A 25475-nucleotide genomic window follows, 5' to 3' on the forward strand; every position below is an offset into this window, starting at 1 on the left:
CCTGTGATGCTCACTATTAAAAAAAAAACCCAAAACCCCCTAAGCACCCTATAGTGTGGCTGAATTGTGATATTTTACTCAATGACCTTTTCCCCTGGCAGGGGGCCCTAGCTAATTACCTTACACTCATTCAGTCATTGTGTGTCTGTCACCCACACATTCACAGGTTGGCCTGGACAGCATGGCTGCAAAAGTAACAGCTGACGTGCGGTTTGTGTGAGCAGATGATCAGGAAGCCTTCCATTTAGCACTCACAGCTATATGTTCAGAATTAGTCCCAGGAAACAAGGTAAGAGTAACAAAAATTGGTAAGAAAAAAATAAATAAATTTACAATAAAAGGGCTGAAACAGTCCAAGAATGGACCCGGGATGATCGGAAATGCCTTACTCTAATTCTTAGTGGAAAACTAGGTTGCCATAGCCTCCTTCTTTTTTACTTTTCTTAAGATTTATAAAGTACACTGCAGTGAATTTGATGAAAAACAACTTGTTTGTTTCCTAAACCGACAAATAACTCTGACCAGGCTGTAACATAGTAGTATAACAATGCTACAATAAAAAGAAAATAGGACTGTTTCAAATACATTATGTATTGTGGGTGAAGATTTTTTTATTGACTCAGGAAAAGTGAGATGATTCATAGGCTGACTTTGTTGATTCAATATACGCATATAATGCAATACAAGGGCAAGTGTAATTGGGTTTCAGAATATTAAACCTCTCCATACCTGAGCAAACTTCTGCTTTTCCACAGGCTGATATAAGCCTTAATATGCTTGCATCACCTGATTAACCTGCTCCTGAGACCATATTAATCCAGCTCAAGAGTCCATGGCACCTATACCTGACACATTTCATCACAAATTATCATAGAGTATCAAGACATATTTTGTTCAGTTTTGACATTTGTTTTTTTTGTTTTTTTATGTTTCTTTCTTCATCTTGGAAAATCCAAATCATCCAAGGCCTTTAAATAGTTTTCAACCAACAGTCCATAACGTATACGTCTTATATTTGAATTACATTTTGAAATAGAAGTTGAAGCCAATGATTTTGGGACATTTCTGTCCTTTAAAGGCCCCGAAAAGTAATTTTTTCTATTATCTTTTTATTATGACTGATGGACATGAAAACACTATTTTCTGCCGAAAGTAGAAGCTTTGGTTATTTCACATGAGACATTTCTGTTTTTCTTCTTGTCTCTGTGCTTTTTTTCACTGGCTTGAAGTGGGTTGCTCTTAAGTGGAAATATTGTAGACTAACTGATTAGATTGAATGATGATGAAAGTAATCAATAGTTGCAGCCCTAATTTCTCTGATCACTCTAAAAACTCCACTAAGGAGATGAGCTTAGAAACTTTAAGACAACGTACTTGTTTATTAAAGAAGAGTTATTTCGTGCTATGAGACTCTTGGTCATTGTTTCTCACATGTTTCCTCTTTCAGGCAGAACCATAAAATCATATTGGGGCAGGGACACTCAGATGTCGACTGAGTGATTTTTTTTACTCAAAGACAAGATACAATCTTTGTGCATGTTTATAGTCGGCGTGTCTCGGGTTTCACATCAGAGTGTGAGTGTGAATAACATCAAGAACATCAAATATACAACATATCTATTCAATACTACATCAAGTAATGTGCTTGTCAGATGTCAATGCATCCGTGGGCTTATTTTGATGTCTCTCTACCATGCGCTACAATTTTCTTTTGATTGCGAAGAGAAAATTCCCCTCCAGTAAGAGCCCTGCGTCCTCTGATAGCACTCAGCCAAGAGAGGGCTGTACCAATTAGCTACCATTTCTCTCAAGAGGCAGTGAAGTCACTCTTTATGGGCAATCTGACACCAAAGGCATACTGTTGCCATATGCTGAATAATACCTCTTGTAAATAATGGAAGAGTTTGAGATTGAACACTTGAAAAATGGCTGTCACCAGAGTCTAAACAGACCATGTAAATTAAAACTGAGCTAAAAGGAAGGAAAACCATTATGCAAGATCATCAATCAAGACATGAAGATGAAGCTGAATTAGTTTTATCACTTTATAGCTCCCCAGAGTCATTTACACATCTGCGAAGACGATGACAAAAAATATTAAACCATTATCAGATGATCACAGGCTTAGATATTCTGTTTGTCCTTGCTTTTGTACCTTACAACATTGCACTAAAAAAGCATTAAATCTCAAATTACACTCATGTAAAAACTACCTACCTGTCCATACAAATGCCAGGATAAATGGATCATAAGCCGCCTAATGCCTACTATTAGAGAAGCGCGATGACAGCTCATAGCCAAATATAAGCAGTTTTAATTGATTTAAATTTTGTAGATGAATCATTTACAAGGCTAAGCCTCCCAGTGCGATAACAAATAGACCGATATAGTTGAAAGGAAATACCAAACAGGCAGAGCTGAGTTAAAAATCACACCTACATTAGCAGTGATCCAATTCTAGACCATCTGAAACGACGAGCAAATGACTAAATGTAAGAACACAGTAAATATACTGTATGCTACTGTAAAATAGAAAGCTACAATAGCAGCAGGCTTGCTTAGCTTAGAATAACGACTAGAAACAGCTTATCTGGGTCTGTTCAGAGGTCAAAAATTTGCCTTCTTGGCATTCTGTTTAATCCATAAGGGTAAAAACGCCAATTCGCCATTTCATGGTGGGCATCAACTGGTGTCATCACTTTTTACATATGTAAGTCTTGATTCTAGAGCCGCAGTTCTTTCAAGATTTTCACACTTATTTCTATATTGTCTATATCCAGAAAATAAATTGACAGCTATTATTGATAGATGATCATTTTTGTAGTTTTTTCCAGAAATTTGCCAAATATTAGCTGGTTCCAGCCTCCTGGTTCCAGGATTTACTGCTTCCCTCTGTTTTATGTGAAAGTCCACTGGATTTTTTTGGCTGGAAAAAACAACATTTCCAGTCGTCACCTTGGATAAAGGGCATATGACAACAATTTTTTCTGACATCTTATAGACCACACAATTAACTGATTATCAAAATAGCAATCGGTTAATTTTCTGTCCAGAGTCTAATCAGCAGATTATTTGATAATGAAAATAATCATTAGTTATAGCCCTATTTATTTCTATTAAGTTCTTCAAGCAAATTAAATTCTATTGGGAAAATGTTGAAATAATAAACAAGACTGGTAGGTATTTTCTCTTATTTTAAGACAAAAACATATTTTACTGCTCAGTAGCAAATAATTCATTTTTATTAAGTGTAATTTATGAAATGAAGAAGAAACATGAGTGATAATAAAACACATTGTATGTTATATATTAAAACACTCTTGAAATGCAGGACTTTTACCTTGTAACAGAATGAACACTGTAAAAGGGTCAATACCCTTTTACTTAAGAAAAAGATCTGTATACTTCTTTCTCCACTGGTGCCAGCTCAGCATCCTAAGTCAGCTATTGTTTTTACACTTTGGATTCTGCGCTAATTAAACAAACAGTGTCTAACGTTTGCTTTAATCAAACTAATAGGTTTGTTGCGACGCTAATGATGCCAAATGTAATCTGCACTGTATGTGGGTCTTTATATATCCATGTGTCTTTATTCGTTGTGCATTTCAGATTGACTTAATAACAAGACGGTCTCAGAGGAGAAGAACTGAGTAACAGCTACAGTTGGTCTTTTTGCCTCTTTACCTAGAGACAGTGCTGGTAATTAATGACAGAGAAATAAATCCCTCAAGACATGAATTTTACATTAGGCTGTTTATATGCGATCATGCTGTTCTGCTTCATTCAAGCCTACGTGATGGGAGCACACAGCTTGGCATAGCAGGTAAAGAGCCACAAAACAATTCTGAAGCAATTTCTAATCTGACACTGAGGAATATTCAATCATTACTCCTGCTAAATGAAAAAAACTCAAGTTGCTGTGAGATTGTTTGCGGGGCTCGCTGCTTTACTGACACATGTTCTTTAAAGAGGAGAAGAAGAAGAAAAAAAACTCTGCCGGACATATCCTGTGTCTGCGCGGGGTAATTTATAAGGCCTGAAACTGAACACTGTGGAGCAGCAGACATGGTGCAGTCACAACTGGTCTGAGTCAGAGGAAGGTGGCAAAGCAGCTCACAATAAAGACACAAGCATGGTGACAGGAAGATATATGTGCAGACAGAAATACACTCAGAGCAAAAAGACTCCAAAACTCCCTGTCATGTACGCCTATAATGTCCACTGAAACAATTTCCTGCTATGATTCAGCAAGCAGAACAATTAGAGCTCTTCCAAATCTTCCGACTCCTTTACTTCCTCTAGCCTCTATTTCTGTTGCTGAACATCACGCTTCAGAGGGTGGAACACAGGCTTAGTGCATGATACGTCTATAAATGTCCTCTGTCTTGAACGCTCACCTGGAGGCGTCATTCAGGGATATAAAAGTAAACCAAAGTGCAGCGAGGTGCAGAGCTGGGTTTAGCCACAGCATGGCTAAGCAAAAAACAAAAAAACCCCCCCCCCAAAAAAACAAAAACAAAAACAAAAAAATCATCAGCTTTGTGATGACAGATATGCGTGGCATGCAGGATATGAAATGGCGTTTTTCCTTGACACTTGAATTCAGTGCAGAGCCCACGTGTGCTCACTGGTACCAGATTACTCGGAGTGGCTAAGCCTTTCGGACAAAGCCATTAATTTTATGCCTCTCGTCTTTGGCCTCAGATCAATTCTACCTCAAATACAAATTAATTTTCTCCTTTCTCTCCTTGTTAGTTCAAAATGCTTTTGGCAATTTCAGATTCTTCTGATTGGTTTTTTGAATTCACTGGACTGAAATCAGGTAATATCTTTGCACATCACAGGGAACACATTACCTATGTCCCTAAAAGTTTTGTAACGGTGAGCACCTAAGTGTGCTTTTTATTGGCATGCACCTCTTTCAGGGAGACCTCTGAGAAGGTGGACTCTATAAGTATTGATCATTGCTGTTTTGTGTTCACAATGCATTAGCAGAGCATAGACGATTTCTTTAAATGTGTGTGAACTGTTTGGAACAATAAGCGGAAAGATCAATATGGGGAATGGTCTTAGCTAATCACTTCAACCATGGCCAGAATGAAGAAGCCCGCAGTGTTGCAAACACTCTACACAAGGTGAAGGAAATACCGACAAGTTGCTAAGGTCAATTATGTTCTGCTTTGATCACTTTACTGAAACTCCCTTAATATAAACCCCTAATCCTGCTGGCACCTCAGCGCCTCCGTAGGATGACTGTTACTGTTACGCTCATTGTGTTACAAGAGTTCTACAAAATAGAGAAATATACTCGGTTTGGTGTTCGAGGTAACTTCACTCTGTGGTCGATGAATCTTAATGGGCACAATTAATTTCCTTTACGCCTCAAGTGTCCCTCAGTTTCAGAGAGAGAGAGACATTATTTCAGCACCATTAGATTACCCTGCAGAATAGGTTGCTTAATTCAACGCCATATCATGGGCAGCAATAAATCCTAATAGTTCCACAGTAAAGAAGTTAAAGGTGTAGGTCTGAAAAAACCTAATAAACAAGAACCAATTATTTTGGAGTGCCATTCACAAAGACCGGCGTGCTGCTGCTGGCCGTGGCATCTTGAGATGCCTCCTCTCTCCTTCTTGAACTCACAGCACTTCAACATTTTCCCATAAAACACACTTAATGATCCACACTGACAAGTTCTGCTTCAAAAACTTATTTCTGATTGGATCCTAATAACAAAACAGTGCCTGGAAATGGTACTTAGAATAATGAGTGAAATCAACAACTATGTTCTGTTGGGTTCCTTGATTAAATGCACTGTTCCTTCAGCAAGTGGCAACACCATGCCTATGTGGCATTTATGTTTACCGAGCCATTACAGTAGCTGAGAGAGCACATTAAACCCTTCATTGAAAATGCTCTGTGATGGCCACTTTCCTCCTCTCCCAGAGCCTCTTTTGAGACAAGGAGGGTAATTATGATAATTCAGCTGTTAATTACATTTACATACATCAGGACGTGAACAGTTGAGCAGGCAGTTTGCATGCATGGAGAACTCATTAAAGTTTGAGTATTTTTCATTTCTCCTCTAACATACTCTTAATTGAGGCTTTGGTTGTTCAGCAAAACAGACACAAACTTGGTGCTCCCCTTGGGTGTCGAGTTATCGTGCTGGGGAGATTCCAGGGAACGGCAGGAAAACAAACAGACGTGTTGACAAGAGGTCAGAGTTCAGGAGCACACAGCCTCCATTGAGACATCAGCGCCAACCCCCCTTTAACAGCTCAGGCCAAGAATCAGATTACCCCCTGGCAACCCCTCCCAAATATCCAGAAGTTAAAAATCATAACCTAATCTGGACCAGTGCTCAGGGGCAACCTGAGCCTCTAACACGACGCAGAGTTGGGTCACGGTCCTTGTTTCCCCTGCTTCATACAAGAGACTTAGCCCGGCTCTATGGGATAAGGTGGCGGCAGTCATGTAATTAGGCCCATTATCAGCTTGATGTAAGGTCCCTGTCTGATGGCACGTATGTCGCCTCTCAACACTTCACAGATTAATTTAAGCCCCCTAACCGCCCGACAAGATTCTTCACTGTAATTGATCTCTTACCTGCCATTCGTCTACCCTGATTCACCATGTGGTATATAACTCATACACACTTCAGCCTGGCGGTTTTAAAAATATTATGCCACAATGGGATGGCGATTATTTCCTGATCTATTTAAAAAAAAAAAAAAAAAAATTGGCTTCTGTGAGGTTGATGAGGTAGCCATGGCAACACAATCTGAAATCCTGTGGTAAGGAGGAGAGGATAACCTCTGTCATACTGTGCACAATACTTCTGAAACGTATTCCCAGCATTAGTGGGAAGTTCAGGAGGGCAGTGTTCATAATGGTTTTGGATAAGGCCTGAGATTAAAGAATTTGATAGGGTCTGAGCTTCAGCTGGAGAGAGTGCCTCTGCTTGCCTCATGGTAATAAAGAAGCGGGTTTTTGTAGCGGCGCGATGACACTGGGAGCTATCCCTCATTCCAAGGTGAATCTGTAATTTCTGTCTGCAAATGAGCCCTTTCCCCAAGACTAACACAACCCTCTTTTCTTTATCACACCTAAATTGCATCCAAAATTAAAAGGCAGCCATCTGTGACATCCCACGCTGCAGCCAAACAATAGAAGAATCACACAAAGACAATGAACCAAATAAAAATGGAACTGCTCTCACCTTCTGCAGGATCCGGTGGCCCGAAGTCCAGGTCATAGCGCAGGATGTAAAAGTTATTCCACACGTATAGCTGGTTGTCCCTGGGGTTGTAATCCACAGCGGTGATGTACTGGTACTGGTTAGGGAAGAGGATGTCAGTGTACTCGCCCTGGCTCAGCTTGGTGTTGTAGATGTAATCGATTTGGCTCCTGCTGGCCTCGCTCTCGTTCTCTTCGTAGGTGGAGCGAACCACGTGTAGCACGCCGCACACCATAAAGGCGTTAGAGGCAGAGCGCTTGTCGTACGCTGTTTCCCATGTGGCCTCGAAGCGGAGCGTATACGGGTTGAGCTGGCTCACCACAATGCGCCCATTGTTCTGCTCGGTGGCATAGATAACCCACAAGCCCCTCTCATCTACTGCCAGGTCAATGTCTGTCTTGCCACCCCAGCGGTAAGGTGAGGTGTCGTGATAGTTGGCGTTGTTGACAATAGCCTCGCCGCTTTTGATGCGTGTGCGCAGGTCGAACTTGACAATGTTGCGAGTGCGTTCCTTGTTAAAGAAGATAGCACCATCATAAGCTACGAAGCCTGTCCCGTCAACACGGTGCGGCAGTTTATAGGTGGTCGTCTGGCGACCATTTTTGAAGTCCTCCAGCGAGGCGTACTCTATGAGGGTGTCAGTGCGGTATGGCGTCCAGGGCATGAAGAAGACTTTGTCACCAGCCTGTAGAGGGTCTTTGCACCATGACCCTGCTTGCTGCTCTGCCTCAAACAGGAAGGTGGCGGCTCCAACACCCTTCAGAGTCCCAGGACAAATGAAAACTACAGTGACAGGGAAGAGAGTGAAACAAAATACAATAAGACAAAGTGTTAAAAAACCTACATTACACATTTGACACGCATCATTCTCGGTGCTGTACAACTCAAGATCAGGGACTGTGAATTTGGAGGAATATTTTAACTAGTGCTTTTGTACTACCGCTAATGAATAGGGAAAAAAGCAAATAAATGAATGTGTCATAGTGATTATTCAGAGTGAGAAATGTGAGGTTAAAAGAACTTGCATCTCAAGGGTCTGCTGCTACATCCTAACAGGGACAAAACAAAATAAAATTTGAACCAAAAAATTCAAAATCCTGCAAATGAAAGACATGGGACATGGGAGAAGTAGAGGGTTTAAAAAAAATATCAGCCTGCCTTTGTCATCTAATGCCACATGAACAGCTGGGAATATGGACACACTGCACATGCATACTCACATGACTGAGGTCATAAACAAAAATGATAAGGGAACAGACTTCACATCTTGTGATAAGAGTGAACAACAGGTTGTCAATGGTGGTGGCGGCAGCAAAGCAGAGGTAAAATGAAAGTGGAGGTTGGGGAAGAGATCAAACAACTGTGGTAAAGGATTTTCACTACTTCTGTGGCAAAAGACAAGAGTAACCACTGATGGGTGAGGGAGGCCATGGCACAGTTCCCATTTTGGCAGTTTTACAATAATTGGTTCGGGATGAAAAGGGGACACTGAATTCTTGCTTTCCTTTCAAACATTTTTTTTTTTGTCTGTGCCAGTCTCACTCAGCCATCACTGCTATTTCACATCACGTGCTATGGGTGCAGCAGAAGTTGGGCCAAGCAAACTACAAACTGAGCCAAATAAGAATATATATACACAACTAGTCATTCTTCAAGGGTTAATACAGTGCTAAACGAGAGTCCCTGGAACAAATCAACACCAAACATTTGGTGTTTTCTTTCACAGTGTGAGAAAAAAACTACATTCGGTGACCGTGGATGTCATTTGAAATTCTCGTTTTGGAATTCGTTTGGACTCCATGGGTGCAAACAATCCTCCTATGGGTTTAGCATTTGACAGGAGAGGCAATCAGGAGGGGGGAGGAGACGTGAGGGGAGCTGTACTCAACACCACAGAACAAGGAGCCGAAGGAGGGGGAGGGAAGGACCAGACCACTCATTTACCTTTTTGCTCCACTTCTATTTCAGGCATTGGAAAAGAAAGCAAAAAAAGAGTGCAAAAGGGAGAGAAAGGTTATCATGAGACAACTACCAGGTACAAAGAGAAGAATTAGTTGGAGGACATGACCATGAGATGAACTGCAGGGCAACTTTGGGAGGAGAAGCTAGAGGAAAAAAAAGGATGTTTGTTAGTGAAACGGCCTCTCATCCTAGGATATAAAAACAGACAAGTTATGACTGGAGACAAGCTATGTGTCAAGCTTTCCAGCACATTAAACTTTTCATTCCTACAATCATTAACTGCCAACAATATAATGCATTGGCCACTGTAAAAGCAGAATAAATCCCTCTAAAAATGCTTCTTCTAAGTGGCGGGAGAAAAAAAAATCCTGAAAGTTCTGGTCATACTTAGATGGATAACATTCTTAGAGTTATTTTTGGCTTTTATCGACTGAGGGTGGACTTTGTTCAAACTTTATAAACACAAATCAAAACTCGGTTCCAAACTTGCTCGCCCACACACGAAAAACATGACACGGTGCTAATGTTACAGACCAAACTCTTAAATGAGCCAAAGAGAGCAACAGCACAGTGGATGACTGATGAACAGTCAGCCTAATATGGACTTTCTTTAGTGGACTGTTGAAGCTGCAAACACGCGGAGGGGGGAGAGGCTAGAGACAATATGTGAAAGATTGGAAGTTAAAAAAATGAGAGCAAAGAGGTTAGCTGTGGGGGAACGGGACAGGAGGTGAAAGGGAGGTCTGTTTGAAAGAAGAAAAAAAAGAGGTGAATATTTCTGAAAATGTTTACAATTCATCAATTTAAATACTAAGTACTTTCACAGGCAAGGATGAAGCCTAGATCTGGTCTTATAAACTATTCTAAAACACCCTTTTGAGGTAGATTAACTCAAATCTAATACCAGAGACAGAGTTTAAAGTAGTGCCGGCTTTAACCAACACTACAGCACATTTAATTAAATCACTTGAGTCATTCCATGACTGTATGAAGGAATCTGAGAAAAGATGCAGAATCATCTCACAATTTTAGGATTTTTACTCTAATAACCTCTGAAATATGTTTCCACAGGAAATAACTGAATGTGCTGTACTGATGAAAACACCCCAAATCTGTAGGTAATACCATTAAAAACTATTCAAAGGGTCAATGGCCCCTAGTCTTATCTAGTCACACAGAAAGTTTTTGGTTTTATTTCCCCAAGTTTGGAAATATCTGCCTCTGGGATTTCTGCCGCCACCCAAATACAATAGACGTTAAAGGAATTTTGTTTGTGGTGCTCACAGCAGTGAAAAAAACGTATTTTTACAGGGAGTATTTCTTCAGTAGAATGTAGTTCCAATGAAAACTGCTCACAGTGAGGTCTGTAGATTATCTACAGTAACCGAAACACTGTTTCTGGAAAGAGATTTTGCTGTTGATTTTTTTTAAATGTCATTTTTCTGTGCTGTTAGCAACACAAGCAAAAATCCACTTACTATCGCTGTAATAGGGTGGAGGTACAAATCTCAGATGGATTGGGATGCGGTGCAGCGATAGCATTTTGACAGATCCAAATCCAGTATTTAATCTGTTTATCAAATCCGAAACCATCAGTGAATCTAATTAGGCTTAGTTTTCAACAACTGTAAGTAACTTAAGTTATGTGTAACTAAACATATTCAGTTCTGCACTGCAGTTTTTGATGGTTAACCTAATTAATGTTCACAACCTGTAGCTACAACCAGAAGAGACATAAAATGTTAATCAAATATGTATCATTACATTGTAACAGATGTAACCAACTTCTTTTAGCACCTAATTTTTTCATGAGCTATTTGCTGTTAAAATTGGAGATCCCATCACAGGACAATTAAGTTAATGAGCTTGAAATATTGATATGATATGTGTAAAAGTTGGTCTTGTTTAATCCCAGAAACCCAGAATCCACTCGTGGTTATCAGACGACATTACTGTGATATTTCTTTTCCTACACAATCACTATAAGAGCAGATTTCAGAGCTCACCTCTAAAAACAGATATCTTAAAACCTGAGGAAATAAAACCAAAACTGTCTGCATGGCTGAATTACACTGGAGGTAACTGAGTTCTTTCATGATTGGGGTGAACTGGCCCCAACACTTGTTATGTTTCAATATAATTTATCATTAACAGTGCTAGAGTCTTCTCCCAAATACTCCCACGGGTTGAAGAGTCATCTGTAAAACAAATGTATACGCTGTTTTCGCAGAGTCTGCAGTTATAGCACATCTGTCTAGTCTACACACACTTCAAAAACAGACAATAAGAGTTCACTATGAGATTTGGATGGCGATACTTACTATAGGGAACACACTCATACTGGACCTCTAAGTACTTGTAGGTGCCAGGGCATGGATCAGGAAAGACATCAGAGCCAGTGACAACCACACACTGCGTACGGTTGTTGCACCTAGAAAAAAAAAGATTGACCAGAGATTTCATCATGACTACCCACAGCAAGAGTGCTCTGCAAAGACAACACTAATAACACAGAGCGGGAAAAGCTTATCGCTACGGCTACAGTAACTGATGAAATCCCAGCCAGGACTGTCACATATGCATTCTAGTTTAAACCTCGGCAAACAGAGAGAGGAATGAAAACATTAAGGAAGAGTAAACGAATGTGCATGAATGCGATAATGAATAACCAAGTGAGAGAGCAGCTAAGGGCATGTTAGGAATTAGCGATGGCATTTCCTTTAACAGCGTCTTCATACCGCTATTGAAAGGGAAGACATTCATTAAAACACACACAACAGGTGGCGGTGACATGCAGTGGACTGGAATGGGTGGCCTCTGGTGAAACGGAGCGGCTCCTCTGCATGTACGCAACAAACACGATGTCAATGTGTCATTTGGATGAGAGGTTATTCGCCTTCCAGTATGAAACAGTGTCCCTCAGTGAATTAACAATCTGATGTGTGAATTGAAAAGTTAGTGTGTGCATGTGTGTGTGTGTGTGTGTATGTGTGTGTGTTTGTGTGTGCAGATGTTTCTGGGTGCTAAAAAAGTTAAAGAGGGAGAGGGAGAAAAAAAGAACAGCAGAGGACTGAGTTTGTGTAAATACTTCATAGGGTGAAATTGGCTCCACTTCAATCAAGCTCTCTTGAGGCCAAGGGATTGAGAATAATGTCAGCAGTAGCAGAGGCAAACATGAAAAGACTGGCACCAAAATAGGACATTCAACAATTTGCAAGCTTGAGATAAATATTTCAGAAGGTCAGTAGCAGTCATGCAAGTTGGACATACATTTCAACATTGGACATGACTTTCAAAGAAACATTAGTAATTCAAGAGGCTTTCTGTCGCTGCAAAATGGGATTACGCTGCATAAAAAGCACACAAAGCCTTGTCTGTGCACTTTTAACTATGCAGGCTGTTCAGGTAAAGAATAAAAAAGGTAAATGTATGTACATTAACCAGAACAAGACTTTACTTTTAAAGCTGCTTTCTAAATCCAGCTTTTCACAACAAAAACCCAGCCCTCGAACTAATGGATTATTAAACATTAAATGTGAATAAAAAGGCGCAAAGTCCATTATGAAGTTAACAAACAGTATCAGCATCATTGGTGATTGTTTAAACATCACTGACAATATGGTGCCAGCTGCACTTAAGAGATTCACTTTTATGGCTTTACTGCAGTAAGAGCTGGTGCGAGGGAGAAGGGTCACTGCACCAAAATGTGAACCGAATGACACCAGGTGCAAGCGAACAGAGACACCCTATTTAAGCCAGTGTTTAAAGTTTTTAAGTCTGACTAACGCTAGTTCCCAATTGAGGAAAGTACATTTACTCAAGTACTGTTCTTGTGAACAATTTTGAGATACTAGTCGTTTACTTAAATATTTCATTTTGTGCTACTTTGTGCTTCTACTCATCTCATTTCAGATGAAAGTAATGTACTCTGCCCCACTACATTTAAGTGACAGTTATAGTTAGCAGTTTAAGATTTAACATATAAAGATATAATAATCCCATTTTATATAATAAACAGTACCCAACAGCGACTATATTAAAGTGCCGCTTACAATACAGTATGGCCACCTGGGGGCAGCATAACAACCGCCTTATAAAGTTGTAATGACTAACGTGTCAGCAAACATTTGCCTATTTACACATTTACACAGAGCAACATTAGAATTCATTTGGAATTGTGTTTCTGGTCACATGATGATGATGTAAGTTCAAAATTCCCCTTCCTTTTAGCACTATTTGTGGTCTCTACCAACTGCTGAGGGAAATACCTGGCTCTTTAGCATCTAAATGCTCCACTATGTTCACCAGCTGGTCACTAACTTTGCCTGTCTGATGTTTGGAGTTGGGCAGGTAATGTACACTGGGTTTATCAGAAGCCTTTTTGCTCGAACAGTTGTCTGCTGAAATTAACTGATGAGAGCAGTGAGAGTGAACCAAAACAGTAAAAGCAAAACAGCAAGCTGAAAGACGCTAAAATGCTTCGGAGATCTGGTCATTTGATCGATTGTTAATATAAAATAGTGATTTGTGCAGCTTTAAGTTAAGGATCTAAATACCCTGCTTGCTTTCAAGTTGTCACTCTGGTATTTACTGTACTGTAATTTTTAGATGCTGCCGCCTTGGAGAAAAGGGAGGTGTTGTTGCTAAGCATTTTGACATGCTTCCTCTGTTTTAAACTGCTGCTGAAATCACTGCATGTGATCTCTACTGCTCTGAGCACAATCTCATGGTAGTAAAGTGTTTGATTCCTGCTCCATTTCCATCTAAGAGCTGCACCTTTGACCAGGTAAAAGATTCATTCTGTTAGTTTTTAATGGGTCAGGGAATAGGTGGCCACTGAAATAAGGTAATGCAGATGTGTGTATGTACACTTCATGAAAAGAGAAGGGCAAAGGGAACAAGGCTGGCAGAGGAAGAGGCAAGACATACCGTCCATTTACAGTACATCTCTGAGCGAAAGATCACCTGAATATTAAACATGCCCAGTAACCTGAATTGCCATCAGTTCCTCCATGCATTTTTCATCCAGCCACTTTTTTTGTCAACAACCAAATATTTTACTTGACAAAACACTTTGATGTAGATGTTGAGAATCAAGCCGTCTGATTCCCGTCTAGTTGTTTTTGTTGTGAAAAACGGGCGGCTGATGAATAGTTTTTGTCGCAATTTCAAAACCAACAAAACTGCCACTCTGCAGCAGACTTCCCACTGTTTCTATCTCCCCAATCTTGTTTAATATGTTTGTTTATCTGTCTGCAGTGCTATTGCCTTTTGTTAATCTTCACGATGTTGACAGGGCATCGTGCCTTAATGTGGCGCAGTTTAAATATCCTCCTTGCTTCAGTTTGCTGCAGACCGAAGGAGGAGTGATCAGGGTCTCCCAAAGCTTTGTGACTGCTTTAACATCTCTGGTTATCACATCAACCTTAATTATGGTCAGGAGCTCAATTCCTCTGATCTGAATCATTAGAATAATTCTGGTTAAGGGCTTGTGGTGCAAAGTCTTCTCAAAGCTTTCACTCGCGCACTGCCTCCAGGGACTCCTCTATGGAGATAAGTTTGAAGTGTAGCTCCAGCAAATGACAGCCAGACTTGTCAACAGATGTGGTGCACAATATAACAGGTTGCAGTCAAACCAAAGGGCATGGACACTGTCAGCAGAGGGCTACTGTATGAGTGTACTGGGGGACTCGGGCTGTAAATTTAGAAAGACAGAGTAAGACAGCAGGACTTGATCTATTCCTGATCTTTTCTGTGGTGCTGCCGCTCATGGGAGTAAATACAGAAGTGAATAAAGCAGGGAAAATCCCAGAGGTGTAAGATGGTGGGCGATGATGCTCAGAAGCTAGCTTAAGGGGGGGGCAGGTTAGGACAGAGCAGTGCATTAGAAGATGAACTGTGCTGGTTACTATTTATGAATAGTTCATCCAGTGCCCTTTAAAAATACACACACCTCTAGGGGTAAGCAGCAGTCGAGCTGAAGTGTTGCTGTGCTGTCGTTTGACAGCGACGCAGCATCCTGTGAGAGGGTAACCAGGATAAAAGGCATGATGATGGGCATTGCTCACTACCTGAGGCAAAGCCACTTCAATTGCAGTACAAGTGTTTGAACAAAGCAAGCCCAGTGTTCCAGATAGGGAATTAAGAGGGTGTTCATGTGACTCGTTGTGTCTCTGAGTTACACTGATTATGACTCAAACAGCAGCAACAACACGCAGCTGGTGTGAAGAGCTCTGCCGCATGGATGTCAATTCCTGCCTGTCAAGAATTAATCTGCGCCCCAGTTTTCCGAATTTCAAAATGCCACCTACATAATCTAGTCAATGAAAGAATTTAAAAAAAAAATTAAAAGGTGTGAGATGTTGATTAATTGTCCAGTGTGTAGGTGGCTGCACAAGCAGGGTGATAATTTAAACATTTCTTTTGTCTTCAGAAATGTTAGGTGCAGCAGAAAAAAAAGAAAAAAATAACAAAAAAACAACAAGGTCCATACTTTCTCTCCCCAGCTCCTGGTTATGTTTGTGAAATAAGATCCCTCCTCTCCCCAGCATTTTACCTTTGTGATATAATCTTGTAGGCATCGGGGAGGTAGCAGTTGACGTTCTCCATCTGGAATGGGTCAGCGTCGCAGATCTTGTCGTCAGTTCGGCCGTAGTTGGCTGTCTCAATCATAATGACATCACTCCCCGGGCAGCGGAGATCAATTGCATATCCTTCACATGAGAGCTCTCTCCGGACCAGCCCGAAAGGCAAGGCTGCACGGCTGAACCCTGATATACACAGAGACAGAGGAGAAACTTTAAGCACATAAATAAAAAAAAATTAATGAGTTAAAAGGATCACTGCTTCAATACAATAAGGCCACACATCATGCAGTAAAAATCCACTGGCACAAAATAAATAGGCAACAGCAGTCCAATGTTTACCACAGTTTTAAACAGACGGGCCATTACACGCTATACAGGAATGGGGAAAGACGAAACAATTCATCTCTCCATCTCTCTGTGGTCTTGGATGTTGGCTAAGACATCAAATTGTAAGTCATTGGAGACCAATGGTAACCTCATAAATTCTTGAGCAAATACTAAGAGCTACAGAGCATCAGGAAGGCGTCCACCTAGAGAACATCCACTGCAGAGCCAAACCTATCTGGAATGAGAATAGTTTGTTTTACAGTTATACAAGACCTTTCATTTGTTTCTTTTGCTCTGTAAAGTAAGACAGAGAAAAGGACAGAATCCCGGCAGAATGGAGTGTAATATAATCCATTTTACAGTGTCGGCGATCGAAGAGGGGACTGTCTGGAGTCCACACGGGGAAAAATCTATACAAGGAACACAGAAGATGGGAGTGCAGCCAAATAGCTCTGCTTTGGGGGAAAATTAACTATTTCACACATATCTGTGCCCTCTTTCTGAAAATTACAATGACAGAGGTTATTCCTCCAAATTTCCTTTTTCTAAGTAATAAAATGTCTTGTTACAGATAGATATGGAGATTTGAAGAGAGATTTTTTTTTTTTTTTGTAAAGAAATAAAGAAAGAGAAATCCATTATCTGAGGTTAAAGTGATCCAAAGTACAAAAAAAAGAAAAAAAGTAAGTCTGCAATTCTGAGAAAACAATTAGGTAAAATCTAAGTACAACATGCAAATGTGTTCCATTTAAGAAGTGCAAGCAGAGCGCGGCATGAACTGTCAATAATCGCTGTTGTTTGCAGCAATAGTGGGTCCCCGAGGGGGCAGATACCATTTGTATTTTCTGCACTGCTCTCTCCTAATTAGCCCTCCTTTCAGCCTGTTACCTTTTCCATGCTCCCATTGGCTCCGAGCTTTGTCATGTACTAACACTTACCACCCTGGGTTCACTTTGCCCCCTCACTCTAATTATCCTCACACTTCTGACAGTCAGGGCCTTATGCAATTAGCATTGTTTGAACTGCTCAAAGTTGAAGTGATTCCGGCTTGAAATTCCTACCCTGAAACCCCCGACCCACATGTCTGCTAGTCATTTCAGCCTGCTGTGCCTGGCTCACTTATAATGATATTCTATGTCAGTCTGCACATGTCACACCGGCAAACAGGAAAAAAAAACACACACGCACACACACGCACGCACGCAGACATCTGTGAAACATACACTGTTGAAATACAATGTTGAAGTCATTGCACATTAGGAGAAACCTCTGCACACACTGCTAGTAGTGGTAGCAGTATAACAAAATATGAAACTAATGGTATAAATTCCCTGGAACTCGGCCACTAGACATTTCATTATAATACCATGATCTATCTAATGGCCAGTAGATTCTGCTTAGCTGGACTGTTTATCACCTCATTAGGAGACGTCAGTGTAGCCGAACCATAAGTGGCGGACTGTGGGGTCACTCCATCTATTCCAATAACCACTACAATTACCCATACCTTTCAGAAAACCTGTCCAGAATGGTGGATGATAAAACACAGAGTGAAGTCGCCGGCTTTACTGCGAAGACTAATGATCGTCCCGCCTGCCATTCCTCATGGAAGGAGTGACGGGTTTATCACAGCAGCTACAGAGAGCAGACAGAAAGAATGCATTTCATGGGGTTTTAAAAGTCTGAGCGGAGAGACCGTCGTTCGGCCAAAACACCATCATGGACACACACACATGCACACGCCGTCTGCCTGTGTAACCTCCTTTCTCTGGCTGTCCACTGGTGACTCTGCCCATCTATCAACCCACTATGGCATGATGGCATGCTGCTGTCAACACTGGCCCAGCGATTGATTAGGTATGTGCCTTGCCGGCCTCCTTCTTCCTTGCCTGTATAGATTGTTCTGGTCATAGGCTAACAATACATCAATTAGGGGAATATCTAGACTCTACTGGTGGCCTAAAGAACAAATGAGGTATGCCAGTTGCAGAGAACATGGTAAGAATGGAGCTCATTGGTGCACCATTTGTGCTTGTGTTTTGCTATTAGTCTCACATGGAATAAAAATGGCAGACAGCCTAGCACTCACACATCAAGACCAAACATGTAAAAGCTATAACTAGCTGGACACCAGGCTTGTAATATCAGGCATTAGGATTAGGGGTTCAACTGAAACCCAATGCTTGTTTCAATTATATAATTGCTATGAATCATTTTCATAACAAAATAAAGTGAAATTCAAGCAACAATTCATCAATTATCAAAATGAACAATATCATCTTTTGCTGCTGTTTTTTTTAAATATCCCACAATTGTCAGAGGAAATGGAAATATGAATTTACCATGTGTACAATGAATCACATTGCAATCTTTTGCATACTAATTAGGGAGCGTTAGTATGTTTCTCGATCCCATGAACGACTGTCAACTTGCAATTGTGCAAGTAATGACAAATCTGTCCAAAAAGTTAAAATATAAATAAAGGAGATTTTTCACTCTGTAGGAGGAGAAGAAGAGCTAAATTCATGAGAGTATATTTCTGGTAGACTTAACTGGATGTTGCTTAAGATCTTAGGATTTAAACACAGCTAAGAAAGAAAAACCTTGTGACAACAAAGGTTTCTGGATGTAGGTGTTGATTTTCTCAGTTTAAACAAGTTTTGGGAGATTTTGGAAAGAGAGAATGATTGTGTGCACAAATGTCAATGTCTTAAGGAGGTATGAAAAGCTTTTCATCTCGCGTTCTGTGCTTTGTTTGACTGCTCAACTTTGCAGCAGTTGAAGACTGCAACAGAAGGGCACCAGCTGCAGGGAAAACGGTGTCGAGAAAACTGCGGGAAAAAAATCCACAACACGATCCCTGTGTGTGTGTTTAAAAAAAAAAATGAAAGAAAGCGGGCTGCTCTCTCTGTATCTGTACCTCAGATTAACATTAAATTACACAATCAGTGAGGGAATTGAATAATGCTTTTAGTCAAATCGCCATGGTAACCACTTTGACTTAGCTATAATTGGCTGTGATCCCTATTCCTGGCCTTGTTGACACGAAGCCTTATCATGCATTCTGGTCAGTGAGTGACTGCGAGGAAAGTAGCTTTTCAGATTCCTCCCCCTGACCTGCCTGCTAAGCCGTCTATTGAGCTCAAGAGAGCAAAGCAAAGGCCGGCGCTGCTTCTCAATATGTTGCATTCTGGGAGTTTTTCTTCTTCTCCCGTTGACAGCCTTTAATTCACTGGCAACCCATCCGCCCTTCCCAACCCTCATAATACATATTTTGTTTTCTATCAACACCCTTGAAATTGGAAGTGGCACTGTGGCTCAGATGGATACATCTGAAACCATCCACATAGTTACACTTGGTGGCTTTTAAAATCCTGCAGATGAAACGAAAAGATAATGGAGGTTTGGTGTAGAGATATTGCCATTTGGCGGCTGCGAGCGCCAGACCATAACACATATGTTGAGGTTCATCTTTGCTGGTCTGTGTGTTGGCTCTCGAGAGCACAGTCGTGACCAACCTTTAACCCTACAAACTCCACGGGACATCGGGCGGTGGGAGAAAAAAACTGGAGGAATGTTTGATCAGTCTAAAAAAAAAAAAAAGAAAAAAAAACTGGGCCATTTTTGGAGGGTAGACAGAGTGGCGAGGGCTGGCACAGACAGAGAGCAAAGGCGCTGGTTGACGCTTGTCATCCTCCATTAAGGTTCCTTTGATTGGCCTTTGTGGTCCTGGAAACGGCAAACAGCTGCATGCAAATGGCCCTGTTTGCCCAAGGCTGGCCCCCATTGTTCTGGGCTTGGGTTTGACAGGGACGCTTTCTCTGCAGCATAAAGGAGGGTGTAGCCTTTAGTCAAATAAGAGTGCCCCCACCGTGGTCACAGCAGGAGTACTTCAAGATTGTTTGTCTTTTTATGTTGTTTTATTCCTGATATTACTGGTAGCCAACATCTTCGGAAGAAAGAGCAGATCTTAGAGTCAAGCTTTTCCTCCAACAGCGGGAGATGCCTCCATAATCCAATATCCGGAGTGACAGAGTGATCATAAAGAGTGTTTTGCTCTGATGGAGTAAAGATTTTCAAGGGGAAATTATGAAATAGGAAAAAAAAAAAAAAAAAAAATTAAAAACGTATTTGAATTCTTAATATAGGGAACAAAGCTTCACAAATGTCTTGCCTCCTTCCTCCAGCCTCTTTGTTCTTTCCTGCAGTATTTCTAATCTTTTTGATGGAACATTTTGATTGCTGGCCAAAGAATAAAATTAGCTTAAAAACTAAATTCAAGAGACCATCGTGGTAAACCTTTTATGTGTGAAATAAAACAAAAGTACACTTCACTGTCCATGCACATGCTTCCAAAATGACAAACTAATACTTGGACTAATTCACAGCACACACAATTTCCATTTCCACATCCCTAAATTTGTAAGGCAGCCAGTGTTGCTGCCTAAAATGTGTGACACAAGTTCACAAATGCAGTCCATGACCGCCCATCAGATGTGAGAGGCACACAGGAGCAAGGTGGGAGATGAGAAAGGAGATTTGGGATTCGCAAAATAACACCTGCTTTTCAAATACAGACAACACCCCGAGAGCTCTTCACTATGCCACAACGGCTCATATTTCATTTCATCTGTCGAAATGCGGTGAAACACTGAAAATCTAGTTGGACATATGGTACCATTTCCCATGACACTTTAGTCTCCGCTCTTGTCCACCTTGCTGGGAATTGTTTCTAAAGACAGTGTCAGACAAGACCACAAACCCCGGGGCTACACCCGCCTTTCCCAGACAACTGCTATCAGACACTCTTGATTCCGATATAAGTATTCTAAAATAGAAACTGGCAATACAGGACCAAGTCCATTTGTGGTTAGGCGAAGCGCTCTGAGTCGTATCCCTTTTCTCTTTCTCTGGTGATACATGAATTCTGTGTTGCCACTTCAAATTCCAGAACCACCATTTGTATTCATGACTATGGCCTTTTCTCTAATTCACCTCCCGTTTTCTTCACTTAAAAAAAAAAACAGTAGGTGGGAGGAGAGAATCACATGCGGCATGTTGAAGCATGTCTTGTTGGAGGGGTTTAAGGAGAAGGATTTGTCATATTGCTGAGACTGAGCGCGATAGACCCTGCTGCTGCCTCTAAACTCCTCAGGTGGGTCCATTTAGAGGAAGCTAGATTCTATCATACCAGATGCAGGCGTGTAATGTTTTATCTTTTATTGAAGCAGCATGAATTTAAAGGGAAAATCCAGTATTTTTCAACCTGGGACTTATTCTCATAATTGGCCTTTCTCAAAACTCCTCCCCCAAACAGTGAGGGGCTTGCATCTAATAGTTTGCTCTAATAAGAGTGATACTTGGCATTTTAGGATAGCTTTAACAGCCGGTGGACTGATTTCTATGTAAAGGACTTGGGACAAATTTTCCAAAGCATGTGACATTTATGTTTAATTTTAATTATGCTTAATCTCGTTGTACTTGCTTAATCTCGTTGTACTTACGTATAATGACAATAAAGGCATTCTATTCTATTCTATTCTATTCTATGTTTGTTCCCAAGTGCCTTACCTCAGTGCCTCTCTACCGCTCCCCTACAGCGCCAACAGTGAGCAACACAATCTAACATTAGCTTAGAAATGAAGTTTACAAAGGTCGACAAACAACCGGCTCCCAGCACAAAATGTTGTTTAGAACCTGTTGCTTTGCAGATTTTATGTGCATTATCTCCGGTCTAACATCCTACATCCTATTTTAACTGATGTTAGTTTAGGATGATCGTTTTCTCAACCCAGCGCCAGCAGCAACAGTAACAACACAGGTTTCTACTTGCCATCTAACCAAACAGCTGCCTGGCAATCACACGCTGTATACGCTGGTTTCCTTACATGCCGTGCTGGTAGCTGTTTCAACTGCTACCTTTCCATTCAGTAAGCAACAGCAAAGTATAATCACCCCTACAAATCAATTAAAGCCTCAAGGACATTTTCGTTTTTGTTATGTCTGTTATATATCTGGAAAGCTTTGAGATGCCTGTCCCCCAGTTTATGGCGTTTAGCAGGACTCTCATTCTCTCTACAACAGAGGTGGCAAGTGCATAGTTACCACAACCCATTAGTCAAAATAGCCACAATTACAAGATAAAGTTGCAGTTTGAAAAACACCAGAATTTTCCTTTAGACTTGAAAACCCTTTCATTAAAGTGTCTAACGACCTCACAATGTACACAGCATACTTGAAATGCACAGACCGTTCTGTTTTGATGTTGCAGAAATCACTGCCTGGGATTACACAACACGCTGAAATTGTTTAAGTTTTGGCACAACTGATGCACAGTCGACACGGTGGATTATTCTGACTCTCCAGAACAGTCAGCTCAGCTGCAGAAGACTGAAGATGAAGAATTTTTCCCAAGAACTGAAGAAAAAAAAAGGCAGAGATTGGAGGTTATAATGACTGTGTCTTAGTTCGGCCGCAAGAATCAAGGTTTTCTCCTCCGTCGATTGGTTGGATGCTCCCTGACCCTGTGGGCACACATCAAAGAAAGCCAGCACGAAAAGAGGGGCGCATCATTACATTACTAATACATATAATCCTCTAAGTGCAAAGAGGGTCAGTGCTTAATACAAGTCATGACAGGAATAATTCAGTTGAAGAGACATTACGCGATGTAATGTCTTCTTTTGTTTGATCCATGGACACATCACTCCGATTAAAGCAAAGCATAATTCGACACCTTGTATAGTCTACTGAGAAAACAACCCTTTCTTAGAGATACAAATAACTGTCACAGAGGCTAAACATTTGAAAGAAAAAAAAATTTGACTTAGAAGATGAAACAAACCTATATGCTCCCGGGAGAGTGCCATTTTGACAGAATTAGTTCATTGCTTGTTCAATATCTAACATATTGTTGCATCTCTTTTTGCAGTGGAGTTGATGAAACACGCAGAAAGAGGTGAGTAAAAGCAACTGTCCCAAGTGCAGCAGGAGAATAGTTTCACAGGTTTGATCTACCCTGAGTGATGTTTAACTCCCCTTAAAGCCCATATTTTACCCCTGCACTTAAGACCCCAACTGGATTTTCCGCTCAAGAAAACGTCTCAGAATGAGCAGGTGCGTCCCTTAGGGTGAGGATGGAGAAGGAAAAAACAGGAGGATGAAGTAGAGAAAGAGAAGGAGGATGTGGATTTGTCTCCATCACATGCTTGTGTCTCTGTTCTTGTTTGCTGGGGCAGAGCCTCCCCCAATTCACCCTCCTACTCAACACCCCCCACCTCCTACACCCCGCCCTGCCTGTACAGAGCCGAGCCCAGGAGGCTTACTCAGTACGTCACATAGACAGGGTGTCAGGAGAAGCTGCAACTGGAACACAGATTACATGAATAATGAGCGAGAGACTACAAGGATGACTAGGAACAGAGATCAGGGCCTTGAGACGATAATGAACAGACAATTCTGATAAGGAGGTAGCCTTTAACACGGTGGTGCTATCGCTTTCATTGGGCACAGGTCCATTTTGCTGCTTTCGTGTCTCCAAACAAACCCACTTGTGCCGAAGTGGATGGAGTGGTGCAGTTGTGGTTGTGCTTATGCAGATGAGGTGGTTCAGTGCAATTTTGGTACTCGTTTTGGCATGAAATTGTGTTTACGTGTTCCATCTCAACAACAGAAATTTTTGTGGCTCTAGTTTTTGCATGCAAAAAAAAAAAAACCCTTTCATGTTTTTTTTTCTTGACCTCCTTCACTCTGACATATGTTTTTCATCTAGCGCACATTTCATTGCACATTAAAATACAATTTTTAATGCAATTAAGGCAGAGACGGGACTGGCTTACATTAACAGGTGATTCTTATCAAGAATGTCTTCAGGACACATCCGGAACTCCTGCTAACAATGTTCATCCTGCTGAAACCCATTTTCCAGAATCCATACACTGCACTATGACTAGACTTTTACATCAAGTCAATGCGATTAAAATAATTTACATCCATGTGCGCTTGCACTCAATTTCAGGAAAATAAAGGTGTTATAAGCACACAGGGGAGACTTTCCACAGACTGCTACAACCTGCAAGGCCATATTCACATGACAAGAGTCTGACTAAGTAGCAGTTATGACTGTAAGAATATTCATAATGGATACCACTGGGGTTGGTGCTATTTGTCGAAACTGAAGATGGTGACAAAATTAACAAACTTTGCTGTGTTTTTCCCTTTTTTGCTAAAATTTTCAAGCACAGTTCATATGTGCTTTGTCGCCTACCTTTGTCTATAGTAGCAGCCAAGCTTGGAAGGCTAGTGATGGCTAACCAACAGACACATCTGGCTGTCTCCATCAAACACGCAACCTCGCTTTGCAGGTTACAGTGGTCTGTGGATAGCCGCCCATTGATACAAAGTATTATTACTCACACACCATGTGTGCATACACAGACACATACTGTATGGTGTGACAAGGGAAGCCTTTGTGGTCTTTTTTAGCTCTATTTGGAGCATCTCGGAGATTTACCAGGAAAGTCAGTGAAAAAAAAAACTTCCAGGCACATTCCTTGGCAGTAACCCGCTGCTATCTCTGGAACACTGACCACTTTGATTGACTTGAGAGTGATGACCTTGCCCCATTCCCTTCCACCAGCATTACGGTCAATGCGAGCAGAAAACAGGAGCGCTGATAAGAGATGCACAGATGGGGAGATCTTGATGACAGACAGTTTCCTGCCCCTCATCTTCGATGAGCCCATTGTGCCTCGCACACTCAATGGGGATATATGCTAGAAGAGGGGGTCAATACCGATAGCGCAGGGCAAACAAAAACGTTCTTTGTGCTTCGCTGTTTCTCTGACTTTCTTCTTGCTGCGTACTTATTCAATTTCCTGCACGGCAGGAGAGGGCTTCCTTATCTTACACTGTTTATACCTGCAAATCGGCTGGTGGCCTTTTGTTTGCAGGTGACCCACCCTGAGGTGACATTTAATTCCTGGACAAAAAAAATGCGTGGTCATGCTCTATGGCACAGACTCTCAGCCTGAGGAGATTACTAATACAGTGAATGCAACAGAGCTGCATTCATGGCCTGCAGTGAGAGCTAGCCTGCAGAAACAGAGAGAAGGAGACTCAACACACATCATTACACTGATCTGAATCATATATGACCATAAGCCGTGCCAAACTGAGAGAAATGAACAAGAAACCATTGGTACACGAACCAAAGTGGAACCAGTTTGATTTTACATTTAACCATCAGTCCCTCTCTCCCCATTTCTTTCTCTTTCTCTGGTTTCAGAACATACACATCAGAAAATCAGCGAACACACCAAAACACACACGAGTCACAGAGAGCACACAAAAGCACACAA

The 25475-nt window shown here is 41.2% G+C and overlaps 1 protein-coding gene across 3 annotated transcripts in view; it reads right to left on the bottom strand.

Annotated features, from left to right (window-relative positions):
- The window catches only part of LOC121192950 (adhesion G protein-coupled receptor L2-like), an 82835-nt gene that overhangs the window by 31287 nt on the left and 26073 nt on the right, over positions 1 to 25475 (bottom strand). For all 3 annotated transcript variants that reach the window (XM_041054994.1, XM_041054993.1, XM_041054995.1), the window contains exons 3-5: positions 15759 to 15972; positions 11524 to 11633; positions 7223 to 8023 (exon numbers count right to left, since the gene is read on the bottom strand). In XM_041054994.1, the coding sequence (XP_040910928.1) occupies positions 7223 to 8023; positions 11524 to 11633; positions 15759 to 15972 (1125 nt within the window). The remainder of the gene's footprint in view (positions 1 to 7222; positions 8024 to 11523; positions 11634 to 15758; positions 15973 to 25475) is intronic.

Source organism: Toxotes jaculatrix, chromosome 14 (assembly GCF_017976425.1).
Source record: "Toxotes jaculatrix isolate fToxJac2 chromosome 14, fToxJac2.pri, whole genome shotgun sequence".
Taxonomy (NCBI): Eukaryota; Metazoa; Chordata; class Actinopteri; family Toxotidae; genus Toxotes; species Toxotes jaculatrix.